This window comes from Myotis nattereri (assembly GCF_964212035.1).
Source record: "Myotis nattereri genome assembly, chromosome: 4".
NCBI classification, from domain to species: Eukaryota; Metazoa; Chordata; class Mammalia; order Chiroptera; family Vespertilionidae; genus Myotis; species Myotis nattereri.
Window position 1 is genome coordinate 41,894,625 of NC_138079.1, and position 17,050 is coordinate 41,911,674.

The 17,050-nt window shown below is 37.2% G+C and overlaps 1 protein-coding gene across 3 annotated transcripts in view; it reads right to left on the reverse strand.

Annotated features, from left to right (window-relative positions):
• Positions 1-17,050, reverse strand: part of AP3B1 (adaptor related protein complex 3 subunit beta 1) — a gene marked incomplete at its 3' end in the record, with an annotated part of 192,857 nt that overhangs the window by 14,851 nt on the left and 160,956 nt on the right. For 2 of the 3 annotated variants that reach the window (XM_081088790.1, XM_081088791.1), the window contains exons 24-25: positions 12,101-12,185; positions 2,107-2,204 (exon numbers count right to left, since the gene is read on the reverse strand). In XM_081088790.1, the coding sequence (XP_080944916.1) occupies positions 2,107-2,204; positions 12,101-12,185 (183 nt within the window). Of the gene's footprint in view, positions 1-951; positions 989-2,106; positions 2,205-12,100; positions 12,186-17,050 lie in introns of all 3 variants that reach the window. The other variant, XR_013995856.1, reaches the window with a different exon arrangement.

A 17,050-nucleotide genomic window follows, 5' to 3' on the forward strand; every position in this document is an offset into this window, starting at 1 on the left:
ACACATTTTAATTTATGTACATCTTTAATATAAAATTTCTCATTTTTTATTTATATTTTTCAGCTAAATCCAAAATAATACATTTAATGCATTTCTTTAGTCTTAAGATATATGTCTTGTGAAATGAGATATTAAGAAATTTATTTTCTTTAAAGTAGAAATATATATATTAAAACTAGCATAATAATGACACACACAGACAGTTCTTAACTTTAGTGGCATTTTGCCTTCCAGAAGTTTGCTGTAATAAAAATTAAGAACACTGACTTTTATTCTGATTTAATATTTTTAATTACTGAGTCATTTCTAGGTAACTTATGAAATAAGCTAACCTCTTCCTTGATTAGCAAAGAGATACATGTGTAAAGTTGAAAATTGAGACCTCTATTACCAAATCAGCTGAAATTTATAACTAAAAAGATGCTATTGAAAATACTCTTCAAACCTGTGGTAAATTTGCCAGCATCAAGTCCCGTATCAAAGAATGAATTCAGGAAGACAGAAAGAATGATACAGAAATGCCAAGAGACTTGCAAGGATTACAAATACTTCATATAAACAAATTTTCAAATAGCTTTATTCAGAGTAGCCTTTCTGCTCTATTAAACATAGCAAACAGCTGCCAGATTTATTCAGACAAATAATCAACAACCACAGAAGTAAAATGGCAGGAGAAAAAGGAATTTTGGCAACAACTCCATCGAGGACCGCAGCTGCTCTCCAAACGCACCTCTCTTACACATTTACGGTTCTGTATGGCTAGTCAGGGGAAAATCCCTCAGTCACAGCAGAGCACAAAAAATTTGATCGAAATATCAAAGCTGAGGGAGAGAAAGGGCATAAGATAATCTGCTGCTTTAGATATACTTCAGCTGCACTTTTCTAAGAAAAGGAACATCCCCTTAACAATAAAGGTGCCCACGCCTTATCAGTCACTCGGGTGCCACTCACCTTGGTTTGCTGAGCAGGTGTAAAGCAGAGAGGCAGGCTTTAGCCAGCAAAGGATAAGAATAGCAAATGTAAGAATCAATTCAATTTGTCAATAGAAAAACAAAACTACAAAGATGACTTTCTTCTATAGCAATAATCAATTTCCCACTTTTTTTTATCACTTAAAAATAAGGCAGGAGAAAGATTACTATTCATTTACAGTCTTGTGTGAGAATTTCTTTCTGAGAGTCTACAACAGGCCTTTTTGAGACTGTGTCTTGGGCACTGCCATGCCAGCCCGCCAGGCAGCAGGCCCTTCTCCTCAGGTGCAGACATTGGTGTGTGCCTACTGCTTTCTGGAAGCTTGACAAACACAAATTCGTGACCTCAAGATGAAGGGACCTTGGTCTGATCACCCCTCCAGACACTTTTACAAACTGCTGACCGCATCATTTAAATAAGCCCATTTTATAGATGCTATTCTTAAACACTTCAATTCAGACAGTTATTTTCCCTTATTCATGTATGAAAATTTTTTTTTTTACTAGAGGGTATGCTTGACTCTGGGGCAAGCACAAGATATTATACTTCCATTCTGCTGAAAATATCTTTTAGGTGCACCTTTTAAAATGTTTGACAACACAGTTTGTACAGTTTGACAACACAGCATTTCTTTGGCATAGAATTAGGTCAAAAGAAAATGAAGGTAATTTAATGCTATAATTAGGACTTCACTTCAAAGGGTAAGGTACTCTGTGTGCAGGGGAAAACAGATTAGTAGGACATGAAAGACAGTGAAAGAAAAAACAGAAATATAACATTTATAGTGATAGAACTTTGGTAAGTCCCAAACTTCTGACATTTCATTAATACAAAAATACATGACTACATTATTAGGTTGACAAACCATAACTCCCAGAATTGAAAAGTTAATTATGAATCAATTTTTTATTTTAAATACATACTAATCAATTTTCATCTATGTCAGAAATGTAGGCAGATATATACTTTTAAGATTATTTTATAAAAGCAAAGCATTAGCAAAAATTGGAAAACTGTGCACTGACATCTGTTAACAGCTGAGTACATATGGTAATTTATTTTAGAGACTGGCCAGAAGAAGGAGCACATATTATTTGGGATGTCAGTTCCTAGTAAACTATAGTAACCTCTCACCTTGCTCTTTCTTAAAATCTTTCTCTGACATGGCCACAGGTAAAAGCAGTTCTCCAACAGGTGGCTGAATATTAACATTGAAGCAATCATCCTTGGTACTAAGAAAAAAACACATAAAAGCTGACTAAATGCTTAGTAACTAAACATTCTTAATACTATGTGGTTAAATGGATACATTAAAGCATATGCCAGCATACATAAAATATTAAGATATTCTTAGCTTAAATAACACAGCTAAAAAGGCTTGAAAAATTTCTTAACACTATTTACAGAGAAATATATCTCTTACCTCAATTGGAAAACATTTTTTTTTCAAAATTATGCAGTTATAGTAAATATACCACTTGACATAGAACCTTAAAAAAAACAACGGGTAGGCAGCAAGGGTATGCTGTATTTCCAGAGGAACACTCATGCAGCTCACAGAGTAGAGAAGTAATGTTTTATCTTTATTTTGTGTGCTTACAGTACAGAAAATGGAGTGTTTTTATTTTAAATGGTTAAGATTTCTATTTTAAAGTGTTAGATTAGTCTTTAATAAATAAAGTGGAGTGACTATACCTAGATCTGTGCTAAGAAAATAATCCCTCATCTGCAAACTTGCTTTCCTGAAACAAAAACCCTTGTTTTCTAGTAGTGTGATTTACTGACATTATTGATGAACATGTGGTGAAAGTTATTATTTCCAAACTAGAGGCCCAGTGCACGAAATTTGTGCACGGCAGGGGTGTGTGTGTGTCCCCCTCAGCTCAGCCTGTACCCTCTCCAATCTGGGACATCCCTCTCACAATCCTGGACTGCTGGCTCCCAACCACTCGCCTGCCTGCCTGACTGTCCCTAACCACTTCTGCCTGTCAGCCTGATCACCCCCTAACCACTCCCCTGCCAGCCTGATCGATGCCAAACTGCTCCCCTGCCAGCCAGACTGCCCCTAACTGCCCTCTCCTGCCAGCCTGATGGCCCCTAACTGCCCTCCCCTGTTGGCCCAGTCACCCCTAACTGTCCTCCCCTGCAGGGCTGGTCACCCCCAATTGCCCTCCTCTACAGGACTGGTTGCCCCCAACTGCCCTCCCTTTCAGGCCTGATCCCTCCCAACTGCCCTCCCCTGCTGGCCTGATCACCCACAACTGCCCTCCCCTGCTGGCCATCTTGTGGTGGCCATCTTCGACCACATGGGGGCAGCCATCTTGTGTGTGGGAGTGATGGTCAATTTGCTTATTACTCTTTTATTAGATAGGATACAGGATATGAAGAATTTAGTAAAGGCAACGTTCTTTTTGTATCAGCTAGAGCAGTAGTTCTCAACCTGTGGGTCGCGAACAATGAAAATAGATCCTGCATATCAGATATTTACATTACGATTCATAACAGTAGCAAAATTACAGTTACGAAGTAGCAACGAAAATAATTTTATGGTTGGGGGTCACCACAACATGAGGAACTGTATTAAAGGGTCATGGCATTAGGAAGGTTGAGAACCACTGAGCTAGAAAAACCAACACTGAGTGCATGTATTCATTTAAATCTTGACACTATTCTCTACAAAAATGACTAACACTACTTTAAAAATATTTTAAGTTACATGTTTAAAGGTAGGTTGATGAGTGTATCAGTTAGAATGTGTTTGGCTGCAAGTAAGCAGAGAATCCAACTAAATTTCTTGGGAAATAGGAGCTTACTGTTTAGTACTGAACAGGTGCTGGAGTTACCAACCAAAGGCTGGTTCAATGGCTTAAAGATGATGCTAGGAACCCAGGTTTCTCTGGCTTTCATCCCCATCATCCCTAGTGTGCTGGCTCTTATCCTCATGGTTACCATGCAGCTGCATCCCCATGGACCACTTTCACATTCCACCAAAGAAGGAAGATGATGATGGAAGAGTAGTGAATAACTGAGCCAACCAAATCTCTTCCTTTGCGTCAGGAGAGCCCTGCAGAAGGACTTCTACACGTGTGTTAGAACTGGGCCAGTGGGGAAGTGGCCAGGGAGGTGGGGATTGCGGATAAGAAATACTGAACATTGGTTAAGAAACACTTTATTACAAGTGGGGTAGGGACACATAATGTAATATGAAAAAAGAAAGATATCCATTTTTATTTTATGCTATCACATATTTTATTTTTGTAAGCTGGCTCTTATTTTTATGGAGTAAAGACTAGAATAATATTAAAGAATGTTTTGAATTATTCACATGTGGATTGCCCAAGGCAAAACAATAAACCCTATTTATTAACTCAATAAAATGTACTGACTACAAACTCGATCCCCTCTACTATGCAAGTACATGGGATTTAAAGACAAACGAGATTGGCCCTTGAAGTTCACAAGTCCAGTGAGAGATGCGTTTGTAACAGGATGGTAAGTGCTCCATTAGAGATATGTGGGGAGGGTTACAGTCCATGGAAGAGGGACTGATTAATTCTGCAAGAAGTGGAGGTAGTCTATTTCTGAGAGGAGGGAGAGGGGCGTTCTAGACCAGTGGTCAGCAAACTCATTAGTCAACAGAGCCAAATATCAACAGTACAACAATTGAAATTTCTTTTTAGAGCCAAATTTTTTAAACTTAAACTATATAGGTAGGTACATTGTTATTAACTTAATTAGGGTACTCCTAAGCTGGCCTTTGCTAAAAACGTCCTCAACCTGATTGAGGTATGTTCGCTGAGGTCAACCCCTTCCAACTCTCCCATCTACACTTGTCTGGTATACTTGTTTCGTCTCCTTTCCGAAAACCGACTTCTGCGCATAGGCCACGAAGTTTCAATCGCAATGTACGTGCGCGCCCGCACGTGGTATTTTGCAGAAGAGCCACACTCAAGAGGCCAAAGAGCCGCATGTGGCTCGAGAGCCGCGGTTTGCCGACCACTGTTCTAGACATTCTAACCCTGTGCTTTGGGAATGGTGAGCAGTGTGGAGTGTCAAGAGATGAGGCTGGGCACACTGTAGAGTGTCTTATACAGCATAACCATTAGTCCCAGTTTGCCCACGGCAGTTTATGACGGTTGTCCTGGAGTCCTTTTCAGTTAATGACACCTTTCATTCTCTAGTGTCCTGATCTGTATGACAAAGTGTATGACTTCTTTACTCATATAACTTAAGACAAAGCTGTTTCAGTGTTTCCTGAAGCAATAGGGACTTTTGACATAGGAAAATAAATGATCCTATTTGTATTTCAGAAACTCTGGTGGCAATGTGTATGGTGGAATAGAGGAGAAACCCAAGGCAGGTAGATCAGTTAGGGATCTAATTTAGTAGTCTAGGCAGGGTGTGTGTGTGTGTGTGTGTGTTTGTGTGTGTGTTTGTTTGTTTTAGCACTGACTGTGCATTTTATTTAGTAAATCCTAACAATGACTTTAAGAGGTAGCTTCTGTTACCTCCAATTTACTGATAATTAAACAATATGTCCAAGGTCACACAGCTAGTAAGTGTCAGCACTGGGGCCTGGCCCCAGGCTTATTCTATTCCAAGGTCTGACACATATATATTCATACTCCTCTACACAAGGCTGTTTCCCTAGGTGGGGAGCACTGAGCAGGGGAACAGGGGAGGATCTGAGAGTTAAAGGGGCAGATCCGGTGATGGGTGGGAGAAAGAGACTCTGAACCTTCTAATGTGAACATTGGGAGGATGACAACTACTGAAGAAGCAGAGTTTGGGGGATTAAACAAAAATTAATTTGTTTTAAGATATTATATTATATCACATTATATTTTGAGCACCACTGAGTTACTCAGGAAGAGATATTTAGCAGATCACTGGAAATACATCTTAAAACTCAGGAAGGAGGCAAGGGCAGTATACATGAGTCTGGAAGAAACGTGAGTGAAACAGTGAAGAGCTGAAGCCTTATCAGTAGTTAAGGTCACACAGGGAAAGGGGATATACCGAGAAAAAGGGTAAGGAAACCTGGGGAAGACCTGCATTGAAGTAAAAATGGAAGAAGTGCAAGTTGCAGAAGAGACCGGGAAAGAGTGGACAGGAAGAAAAGGTGTGCCAGATACTACAGGGAGGGATAAGAAGCAGCAAGAGTAACTGCTGACCTTAGCAAGGCCGAACAGGTTGGAGGAGGAACTTGGGATTCAGGGAGTTGAAGGGCAAATGGGGACATTGGCAGTCAAAAGCAGCAGAAGCTCCCTGCGGCAGAGGCAGAGAAGAATGCTTCAGGAAACCTGAACATGTTCAAAGGCTGAGGGGAAAGAGCCAGTGAGGAGGAAGAAACAAAGCATAGCTGATGCTGGGGTCCTCAAACTACGGCCCGCGGGCCACATGCAAATACAAATATTGTATTTGTTCCCATTTTGTTTTTTTTTTTACTTCAAAATAAGATATGTGCAGTGTGCATAGGAATTTGTTTTAGTTTGTTTTTAAACTATTGTCCAGCGCTCCAACGGTCTGAGGGACAGTGAACTGGCCCCCCGTTTATTTTTACTTTATTTTATTTATTTTTTTAAAATATATTTTATTGATTTTTTACAGAGAGGAAGGGAGAGAGATAGAGAGTTAGAAACATCGATGAGAGAGAATCATCGATCAGCTGCCTCCGGCACATCTCCTACTGGGGACGTGCCCGCAACCCAGGTACATGCCCTTGACCAGAATCGAACCTGGGACCTTTCAGTCCCCAGGCCGACGCTCTATCCACTGAGCCAAACCGGTTTCGGCTGGCCCCCTGTTTAAAAAGTTTGAGGACCCCTGTATAGAGCAAGGTCTTAAGACTTAAGAGGAGGAGAGGAGGTTGGGATTAAGAGCACAAGGGGGAAGTGAACGGGTCAGACCTGGAATGGAGGAGGGAACTTCTGAAAACAATAGAGAAGGGGTGGTTAAGACAGAAGCACTGAGGCTGGGAACACACCCAATGCAGTGGGAGGCTAAGAGAAATACGTAAAGGCGGATGAAAGAGTAAATGGATAGATACACAGATGTACATGAAATACACATAGTGAACTAATTTAGTGTTAAATATAAAGCTTCAGCTTCAAATGGCTGGAAAAACCAGTGTTCTCCAAAGTGGAAAGCACAAGGGTCTGCTCTGGCAAAGAAAAGCCATTGAGAAAAAACCTACTAATTATTTTTTCTCATTCCTTTTGAAGTTCTGTTTTTTTTTCTGAACATATTTTAGTATGCACATGTTAGCACAGTAAGAGATATACACATGTAATTTAAAAATACATTTATACATCTAGGGAGTACACAGAAGAAAGATTTTAATGTAAATTGTGTAAATGTACACAATTAAAAAGTTAGAGGACCACTGGGTTAAATTTGTTGTTCTTGTAAATAATTTTATTCATGTTTTAAAACTGGTTATTCCTACTATATAGAAATGTTAAAGATTTTCATATAATCACATACACATTTCTAAACTCATTAGCTTAAAAATAGATTTTCTGTTGATACTATGATTTCTGGGTTGATAATTATGTTAAATAAAATGATAATTTTGTCCCCGTCTTTCTAGGATTTACACCTTTAACTCAGTGGTTCTCAACCTTCCTAATGCTGCGGCCCTTTAATACAGTTCCTCATGTTGTGGTGACCCCCAACTATAAAATTATTTTCATTGCTACTTCATAACTGTTAATTTTGCTACTGTTATGAATCATAATGTAAATATCTGATATGCAGGATGTATTTTCATTGTTACAAATTGAGCATAATTAAAGCATAGTGATTAATCACAAAAACAATATGTAATTATATATGTGTTTTCCGATGGTTGTAGGCGACACCTGTGAAAGGGTCGTTTGACCCCCAAAGGGGTCGCGACCCACAGGTTGAGAACCACTGCTCTGTTTTTACTTGTCTTTCCATATTGGGTAGAACTTCATTATAATGGGAAATAGTGTTGAGAGTAGGTAACCTTGTTTTGCTTTTCTGACTTAAAAGAGAATGCTTCCGATATTTTATGCAGTGAGAGGTAAGTTGTATGGCCCAAAGTCTTTTGCATTTACAACCCCAAGTGGCATGCACATTTATGAGCTATCCTTGGGTTTTAAAATCAGGGTGATACTAGCCTTACAGAATGACATGGATGCTTCCCTTCTTTTTCTTTGTTCTAGAAAAGTTTAAATAATGTAGAGATTATTTCTTTTTTGAAGTTCTGATACCATTTAACTTTTTTATTCATAATTTATACTTTTCTAGGAAACCATTTCATCTAAATATTCCAATTTATTGGTATAGAAGTGTACATAATATTATTTTGTAATTTAGAAGATCTGTTTTATCTCCTTTCTCTTTTCTAATCTTTCCTATGTGTCTTCTTTTTTTAAAATCACATCAGCCCATAGTTTCTCTCACTCTTTTTTTGTACATTCTGTCTTTTAAGAAAATATGTACTTTCTGTATTCAGAAAACAAGGAATTATTTGGAAACATAATAATTATGTTAGATCAGGCTTGATAACCGAATTATTGAAATTTTGTGTGTTTGTATATATAGCTATATGTACCTGTATGTCTATCTATATATCTATCTTTTTCTGATTTGTCATTTTCTGATGAGTTATTAAAATTACGATTATCATGGCTTTGTCAATTTCTTCTAGCACTTACACATATTAGTGAGTATTACCACTATGGGTCTCCTCTCTCCTGGTGGGCTGACTGGACTTAAGTAGATGAGATGACTGGTGGCATGGACTCAATAAATTGGAAGGCGAGTAGGCAATGACCTTATCTCTTCATCAACAGATGTAATATTGGATTTACCCTAGTGGTAGAGGGTTTGAGAATATTACTCTATTAGATACAACTGAGTTTCATCTCATCTCAAACCATCCCTGCCTCCTTCCCACAAATTCAAACCCTGCTGTTCCTTTAGACTCCCATATCCACACCAACACCCTTCCTGACAAGCAGTTCACTTTCCTTGCAGTACAATTCTTATGTTTGCAATTAAATGTGTATATTACTGCTGCTAGGGGTCAAGTTGGAGAACTGGAGGTTGGAAGCAATTCTTTAATTTCCCAATGACTTTTGTACCCTAACTTTTCTTTTCACTTGTTCATTTTGTGCTTGATATTCTGCCAGATTTGTTCTTACCATTGCAGTAATTTTTCTCCCATGAGGGTTGGCTCTATGGTTTTTATTTTCTCTGTTATTGTTTATCGGCTCTCATTTGCCTTCTAATAATTCAAATTGTGCTAATAATTCTTCACAATTTCTGGACAGCTAATGGTTTTCTTTCTTTAATGCTCATTCTCTTTTGAAAATTGAATTTTCTGTCTTTTTCATAGATTTTGGGCAAAAAGAGGGGTGGATGCTAGAGCTCAGCCCTCTAACTTGAGTCAAACCACATTCTTTTCATACTAGCTAATACATTAATATCTGCTGATCACAAAGATAAGAACTGTTTATGCAGTGCATCTACTTTTAGAGAGATACATTTCTGTATATTATACACATTTTCAATCTCAATAAATTTAATCAAGGATTTAATTTGATGACCATTTAAAATGCAAAGCAAAGAGACATTAACACATCAAGTATCCGGATAACTATATAGCTCCATATGATAATTTTACCTATCATCTATCTAACTATCTATCTACCTACCTATCTGTATGTGTCGTATAACTATAGATTTAGAATGAATCTGGAAGTAGGATTAGGAGTAGGATTATTTACTCTTGTTCCCTTTCTTTTATAAACAGAAGTCTACCTGAAAGACTTATAGTCCATGTTCTCGAAATTTCTGAAGGTTTCTTATCAAATATGCTTTTATTACCCATAATTTAACGTATTGATTTGTATTATGTATTTCAAGAAAAAATTCAATATTAGCCATTCTTGCCTCCCCCCCCCCACTTTTTATTGAACCAAGACTAATACAGCACACATCACTAAGCAAAAAGTGCTATTTACTATGCAAAAGGCACAGTCAGTGATTGGCATCTAAGACTAATTGATCTACTCATTACCACTATCTCCCTACCCCCACTAGCACTACTATGAAGCTATTGATTTAAACACTGTCGATCGGTTTCCATTTTCTGATTTTGGGCAGGCCAATTAAGAAAGTGAGTAATTGTGATTACACTGCTTCAGGATCAATTACATTTGATCCAAGACAAAGTGTTCTTTTTGGAACATACACACAAAATAATTTTTGATCTAGTATCCTTATGTGCTTAATAAAATCTAAAGTACATAATTAACTTTTACCTTCACAACAGCAAAACATACTAATGTACATGCTTAAAATAACGAAGGCTATTTTCTTTGTAAAATACATTCATCATTTTCCTAAAATTAGTTTAAGAGAAATTGAGAAAAAACGGTTTATATACACACTCTTCAATGTAAGATAAGAATCAAACACTACCTACATATTTATCTTTAAAGGTATTTAGTTAATTGTGAAAGACAAAATGCAAATCTCACCCAAAGGACTACAGAGGAAATCTTTGTAATAAAAACATAGTTTAAAAAAACCACCTTCATTACACAGAAATATAAAATGTTCTTTAGATAACTTGATAAGAAAAAAAGAATTATTTTAGTTCTTAATTTTGCCCTAACTTGGTGCATGAGCTTTGTCATTGGGCTCACATTGTCAAAATCATTAAAATGAATGTACCTCTGGCGCTGGAGGCAAATCTATTTAGAGTGATGTTACTCATAGTCTTGTGCTCAGTAATATTGATCTGTGTTGTCTAATAGAAAAATAATAAACAATTACTAGACAATGTTGGGAAAAGTAATCAGTTTTTATATATCACTAATATAGCAGACCTCCCAAAACATAAAGGTGATGATCTGCATAAAATCAATGTGTTATGCTACATTGCTTATATTCATCATTGTAGGTTCTCAGCAATAAATGGTACAATATTAGGTCTGAATTACTGGAAAAATAAAAAGGCATATGAAATAGAAAGGTTGACTATATTTAAATATAAACTTGTTTTAAAATGTCTGTTTCCTAAACTTGGAGATTTTTTATCATAACAAATACTGCTTTAAGCAAGTTAAAACTTAAATAAAATGTCCCAATTCTTTTTAGAATAAAAACAGAGCAACCTCAAATCAAAATAAGAAATTATATCCTAGACCAGGAAAATACAAAAGAGTTCAAAGATAATTCTTAAAGATGCATGAATATAAACTCTGTACTAATTTGCTAATAGTTTTTGGATTTCATTAGAAATGTATAACACGCCGAGACCGGTTTGGCTCAGTGGATAGAGCGTCGGCCTGCGGACTGAAAGGTCCTAGGTTCGATTCCGGTCAAGGGCATGTACCTGGGTTGCGGGCACATCCCCAGTGGGGAGTGTACAGGAGGCAGCTGGTCGATGTTTCTCTCTCATCGATGTTTCTAACTCTCTATCTCTCTCCTTTCCTCTCTGTAAAAACTCAATAAAATATATTTAAAAAAAAAAAGAAATGTATAACACATATAAAAACAATGACAAAACTCAATCCTAGAAAAAGCTCTTTTGAATAATATTCACCTGTTTGAAACCTTTGCCAACTGCATAAGTGTTCTTTTAAATTTTATCAAAATAGTTTGTAAATTAAAGTAAAAAGGGAAAAATGTATGGGTTTTAAGTACTGACAGAATAAATCTCCACTTAAGAAGTTTAAGATAACATATTAGATGTTTAAAAAGATACCTTCTCTGGGCTATTCAGTAATATTAAAGGTTTTTTTAAATTTCTCCTGAATTTTCCTCATCAATTTTCTCCTGAATATTCCAAAACTGTAGAGTTAGAAGAAGTGAAAATATTATTTAGCAGTAGCTTCTTACTTTGACCAACAAACTGTAAATTTCAATCACATATGGCAGACTGTAATGGCTAGTTGTATAACAAATACTAAACATACATTGTACACAATTCATACAACTACTGCATGGTAGTCTAACCATTGCCAAAGAAAGGCACATTTGTTTAAATGTTTTGTCTCTCAAAGAAAAAAAGCTGTTGAAAGCCAAGTTTTGATCTGCTATCCTTCACAGGAAATAGAAAATACAGAAAAACAATTGAACTTACCACAACTGGAAACTGGCAGTCTGAGTGGAATCACAGAAGTCAATACCCACTGAAACAGTAATGGATACCTCAGGCTCAAGAGATTCTAGGAAATTAGATAATTTAGACATGAATACACGGAGGAGGTGAAAAAGAGGCCAAGTAAATACTGAAAACTTATATAATGCGTGTAGTTTAGACAAAATGGTCAAATTTAATGATGGTTTATAAGAGCACTTTCAAACTAAGAATATTAAAACAAATTACAAAGTAATTTCACTATTCTGCTTGAAAGTTTTCTTTTTTATACTTAATTCTGCATATATTTCAATGAACATGTTATATCATTTCAGAAACATATCTCATCCTGAGAATGTATGTTTTACAATATTATCTTTATAGGCATTGAAGGTGAAAGGGAAACAAATTTAGTCCTGTGTGAAAGAACTGTAATGAACTATGGGTGCTTTTAAGAAATTATGCATTCAAAACTATGGAATATTTATCTAGATATAAAAAAGTAAATTTTAAACAATGTTTCAAATTTCCACTGGAAAAAAATCAAAATACAAAAATTTAGAAATGCAAATTAAAGCAAAACTGGAAGAAATTAATTTGTTGTATTCAGAAAATAACCAAGACAACTGTCATTATAGGAACAAATGGTAAGTCCAATATACGTACAACACTAATGTTTTTCAGCTAACAATGATAAAACTTAAGACCATAACAAAATTTTATTCTTTTTGTGATTCCAAAGTCTGGCTGTACATTAGAAGAATAATGGAGAAATTAAATATATACCTTCTTAGTATAAATATTTATGCATATGTTATACTTATATATATAAAAGCCTAAACGACCATTTTACCCTTAACTATGATGTGCACTGACCACTGAGGGAAGACACTCAATGCACAGGCATGGAAACATAGAAGAGACTGATGAATCTCAAAGGGAAGGGGGAGGAGGGAAGGCAGGAAGAGATTAACCAAAGATCTTATATGCATACTAGAGGCTCAGTGAATGGATTCATGCACTGGTGAGATTCCTCGGCCTGGCCTGCAGGGATCAGACTGAAACCAGCAGTCCAACATCCCCCGAGGGGTCCAGGATTGCGAGAGGGTGCAGGACAGGCCAAGGGACCCCACTGGTGCATGAATCCGTGCACCGGGCCTCTAGTATTTAAATAAAAACCATCCACTTTTGATTATCACTTTGCTAAAAGTCTTCAGTGTTAAGTACAGTCATACTATACAGTAGCTTTATATTTAGCTACTCTGTAGCTATTCTGTATATATCTTATTAGATAGAAGTATTTTAGCAGACACACTCTAATCCAGTAGACTGTAACTATCCTAGGGCTTGTTCAAAAATATGATTTGCCATTAAATGTTAACAATAACAGAGAAGATGGTATAGATGGAACAAAAGAATTCAATAAGCTTATTATATCAAGAAGTATATTTATGTCTTATAGTCTCGATGAAGACTAGGCAGTATAAGAGGGTACTTGTTTGATGCTGAATTTCATTAGTTTGTAAATTTAACATTGACCAGGATGCTGTGCAAGTACCAGACTTGCTGCCAAAATCTTTGGCAAATAGGTATTACTGTTGAATACATAACTATAATGATACTTTTTTTTTTTCTTCATTTTTCCTAAAGCTACACCTATCAGTTCACAGCTCTGTCAGTCACACTGTTCAAGACTATCCTTTAGTGAATCCTACTGCTTTGTTCTGTGCCATCATATACTAGGGTCTGATCTAGTCTGTAGCCGAATACCACACTAGCGTATGCTGTCATCTCCATAACATAATGGCATTAATGATTTAGATCTCTCAAATCATGTACCTCTGTATTTCATTTGACAAAGTGACAGTTCTCAAAATGTCTTGTTGATAGCACTCTTTGACACAGTTTGGTATCATTTTCAGTCTTGAGATAATTAAGTGGGAGTTTAGTGCCATGCTAATCCTGAAGGACAGCTCATGATCAATGGTATGTTTTATTATATAAATGCTTCAGGAACAAAGTCATCAGCATAAAATTATTCATATAATGAATGCTCATAATATTTGAAGCCTACTACATTGGAGAAGTCTACCCTTTCAGGTGTCTTAATTTGGATACTTCTCTGGATCTCTACTATATACATGAGAGAGTTAGATAGAAATGGCTGAAAAACATAGGTTCTACTACACCACACCATTAATCATGAAAAATGAAATCACACAGATGCCATCTACTTTGATGTGACAACTGTACAGTAACTAGTGAAATCTTAGCTGACTTCAAACGTGTCAACTGTTAACATAAAGTCACTGAACAGTCACTGAACAGCCTAAGGCTACTCTCTCTTTGTGTGTCTGTTTTACATCTCTTATATACTGGTCTCTCTGGGGGAAATGTCACATTATGCCTAATATTCTTGCAAGGAATTCAGTTTCACACTTCAAAGGCAGGGTAAAATTCAGACAATAGTCATCACATATTAAACATGAATATAAAATAGATTGGTGACAAATAAGAAATCTGCTGTGGGGGAGAGGTGGGGTGGGTGGAGGTGGAAGAGGGCATAGAAGGGATAAATGGTTTATGGGGAAAAATAAATAAAGTTTAAAAACAACAAGAAATATGCCGAGCTCATTACTATATGTATATGTGCTTATTAAATAAAACAATTATCTTAGCTGCCTTATTTCACAAAACATGAAAATACAGTATTTGTTTTTGTTGCAGTTTTAAGATGTTTTTGGAGTAACTCCACTATAATCTATTGATAAAAGAGACTAGGTAGTATTATATACAAATATCTACTGCATGGGAAAGAACTCTGTATCTTGAGGATAATTCAATAAATGCCAGTGAAATGAATGAAACATTATAGTCATAAAATGTGCCTAAGGAAAAAAAAGCCCACTACTAGTACTGAGGCAATGGTATATGTTCATATTTTATTTCTGTGTTAGGGCCATACTATGAAATTTATTATATTTATTTCTTTTATTCCACATAGGCCAGCAAAAGTTCAAGTCATTGACTCACTGTGCCAGCACAAAGAAATGTTAATACTGTTCTACTGTTTTAACCTTTGGATAACATTTTCAACCTTCAGACAATTTATCTATCAGCTGCTTGACACTTCTTAATTTTTTAACTAGGTAAAAAAGGCTTAATTTTAAGCAATCAAAACAAATTGTGATACTCACAAAATAATAAAGAATATGTTACTATATTAATATATTTACATATATTAACTTTACAAAAAATTAAAAATAAGGACACTGTATTCTTTAAATGGTGTCTTGATTACCAAATTATTTTTTTAAATAAAGAGTAATAAGTGTGTCTGAATCACCTTACTCTATCTCTACATTGCTTACTTATAAAAATCTAACATATTCCATCTATTATAAAGTGGTTTATTCCTTTGTGTAAAAACATAACACAAAGAATGACTTCTTTACTGAATGAATGACTATGAAAAGTATATAAGAGGATTCAACAATGTCAAAGAGCTCAGGTTAAGATGAACAAACAGAATGGCTATGTGAAATAATGAGAAAGAAGGCACAGTTTGGTCAAAAGGCTTTGCTCACTAAAACTTATAAATAGATAGTATTTGGAACTTTCTGATTATATATTTCAAGGATTCAATGATAGAAACCTTAATTACTTTTAAAATTTGTTTTTATTGATTTCAGAGAGGAAGGGAGAGGGAGAGAGAAAGAAACATCAATGATGAGAGAGAATCATGGATCGGCTGCCTCCTGCACACCCCTACTTGGAATCGAGCCTGCAACCCAGGCATGTGCCCTGATCAGGACAACCTTATATTACTTTAAACTGAAAGCCTGAAGCTTCTCTGAACAAAACTTTAGTGTTGTCTCCACTTACACAAAATAGAAACAGAGACATTCTAATTATTATCCTATTTTAAACTCAAAGTAAGACATACAATTGTAACACTTAATTTTTAAAAGGTATATTTTTGATACAGTACTTAAAAATGGAAATAGATGACATCTGGTCAGACAATATCATGTACGGGCCACTGAGGCAACCCAGAACACATGCTGCGTTGGAGGGACAGCCCCTCTACACCGCTGGTCGCATAGTATCTATATAATATCTATAAAGAGCCAGGGTCGTATGACCGAAGGCTCGACCAGACCGGAAGTCAGTGCTGGGTTGCTGTGGCGACCCAGCACTGACTGGGGCCGCTGCTGATGCCCCGACCCAGCACTGACTGCCTAGGGCGCTGTGGATCAGGCCTGGAGAGAAGCCTGCAGAGAGAGGGGCAAGGTCTGATCTGTAGCCTCTGTGGCAGACGTTGATCAGAACTTGCCTCTCTTTCTCTCCTGGCATGGCCAACAGCCATGCCTCCATTTCTCTCCAGGCCTCCATAGGGGCTGCTGATCAGCCCCACCTTTCTAATCAGGCCCCGTTGATAGGCCCAGAGATGCTGACTGGTATAGAAACTGACCAATCAGAATCAAATCTGGGTCAACTGTGAGGAGCCAATGGCTTCCTAGGAGGAGGAGCTTTTGATGCTGACTGGCATAGAAACTGACCAATCAGAACCAAATTGGCTGGCAGAGGAGGGCAGTTGGGGGTGAGATCAGGCCTTCAGGGGAGGGCCGTTAGAGGTGATCAGGCAGGCAGAGGCAGTTAGGGGCGATCAGGCCAGCAGGGAAGGGCAGTTGGAGGTGAGATCAGACCGACAGGGGAGGGCAGTTAGGAGTGATCAGGCCAGCAGGGGAGAGCAGTTAGGGGCAAGATCAGGCCGGCAGGGAAGGGCAGTTGGGGTGAGATCAGGCCAGCAGGGGAGGGCAGTAAGGGGAGATCAAGCAGGCAGGAAAAGGCAGTTAGGGGCGATCAGGCAGGCAGGCAGGCAGGCAGGTGAGTGGTTAGTAGCCAGCAGTACCAGATTGTGAGAGGGGTGTCCAACCGCCCACAGGGATC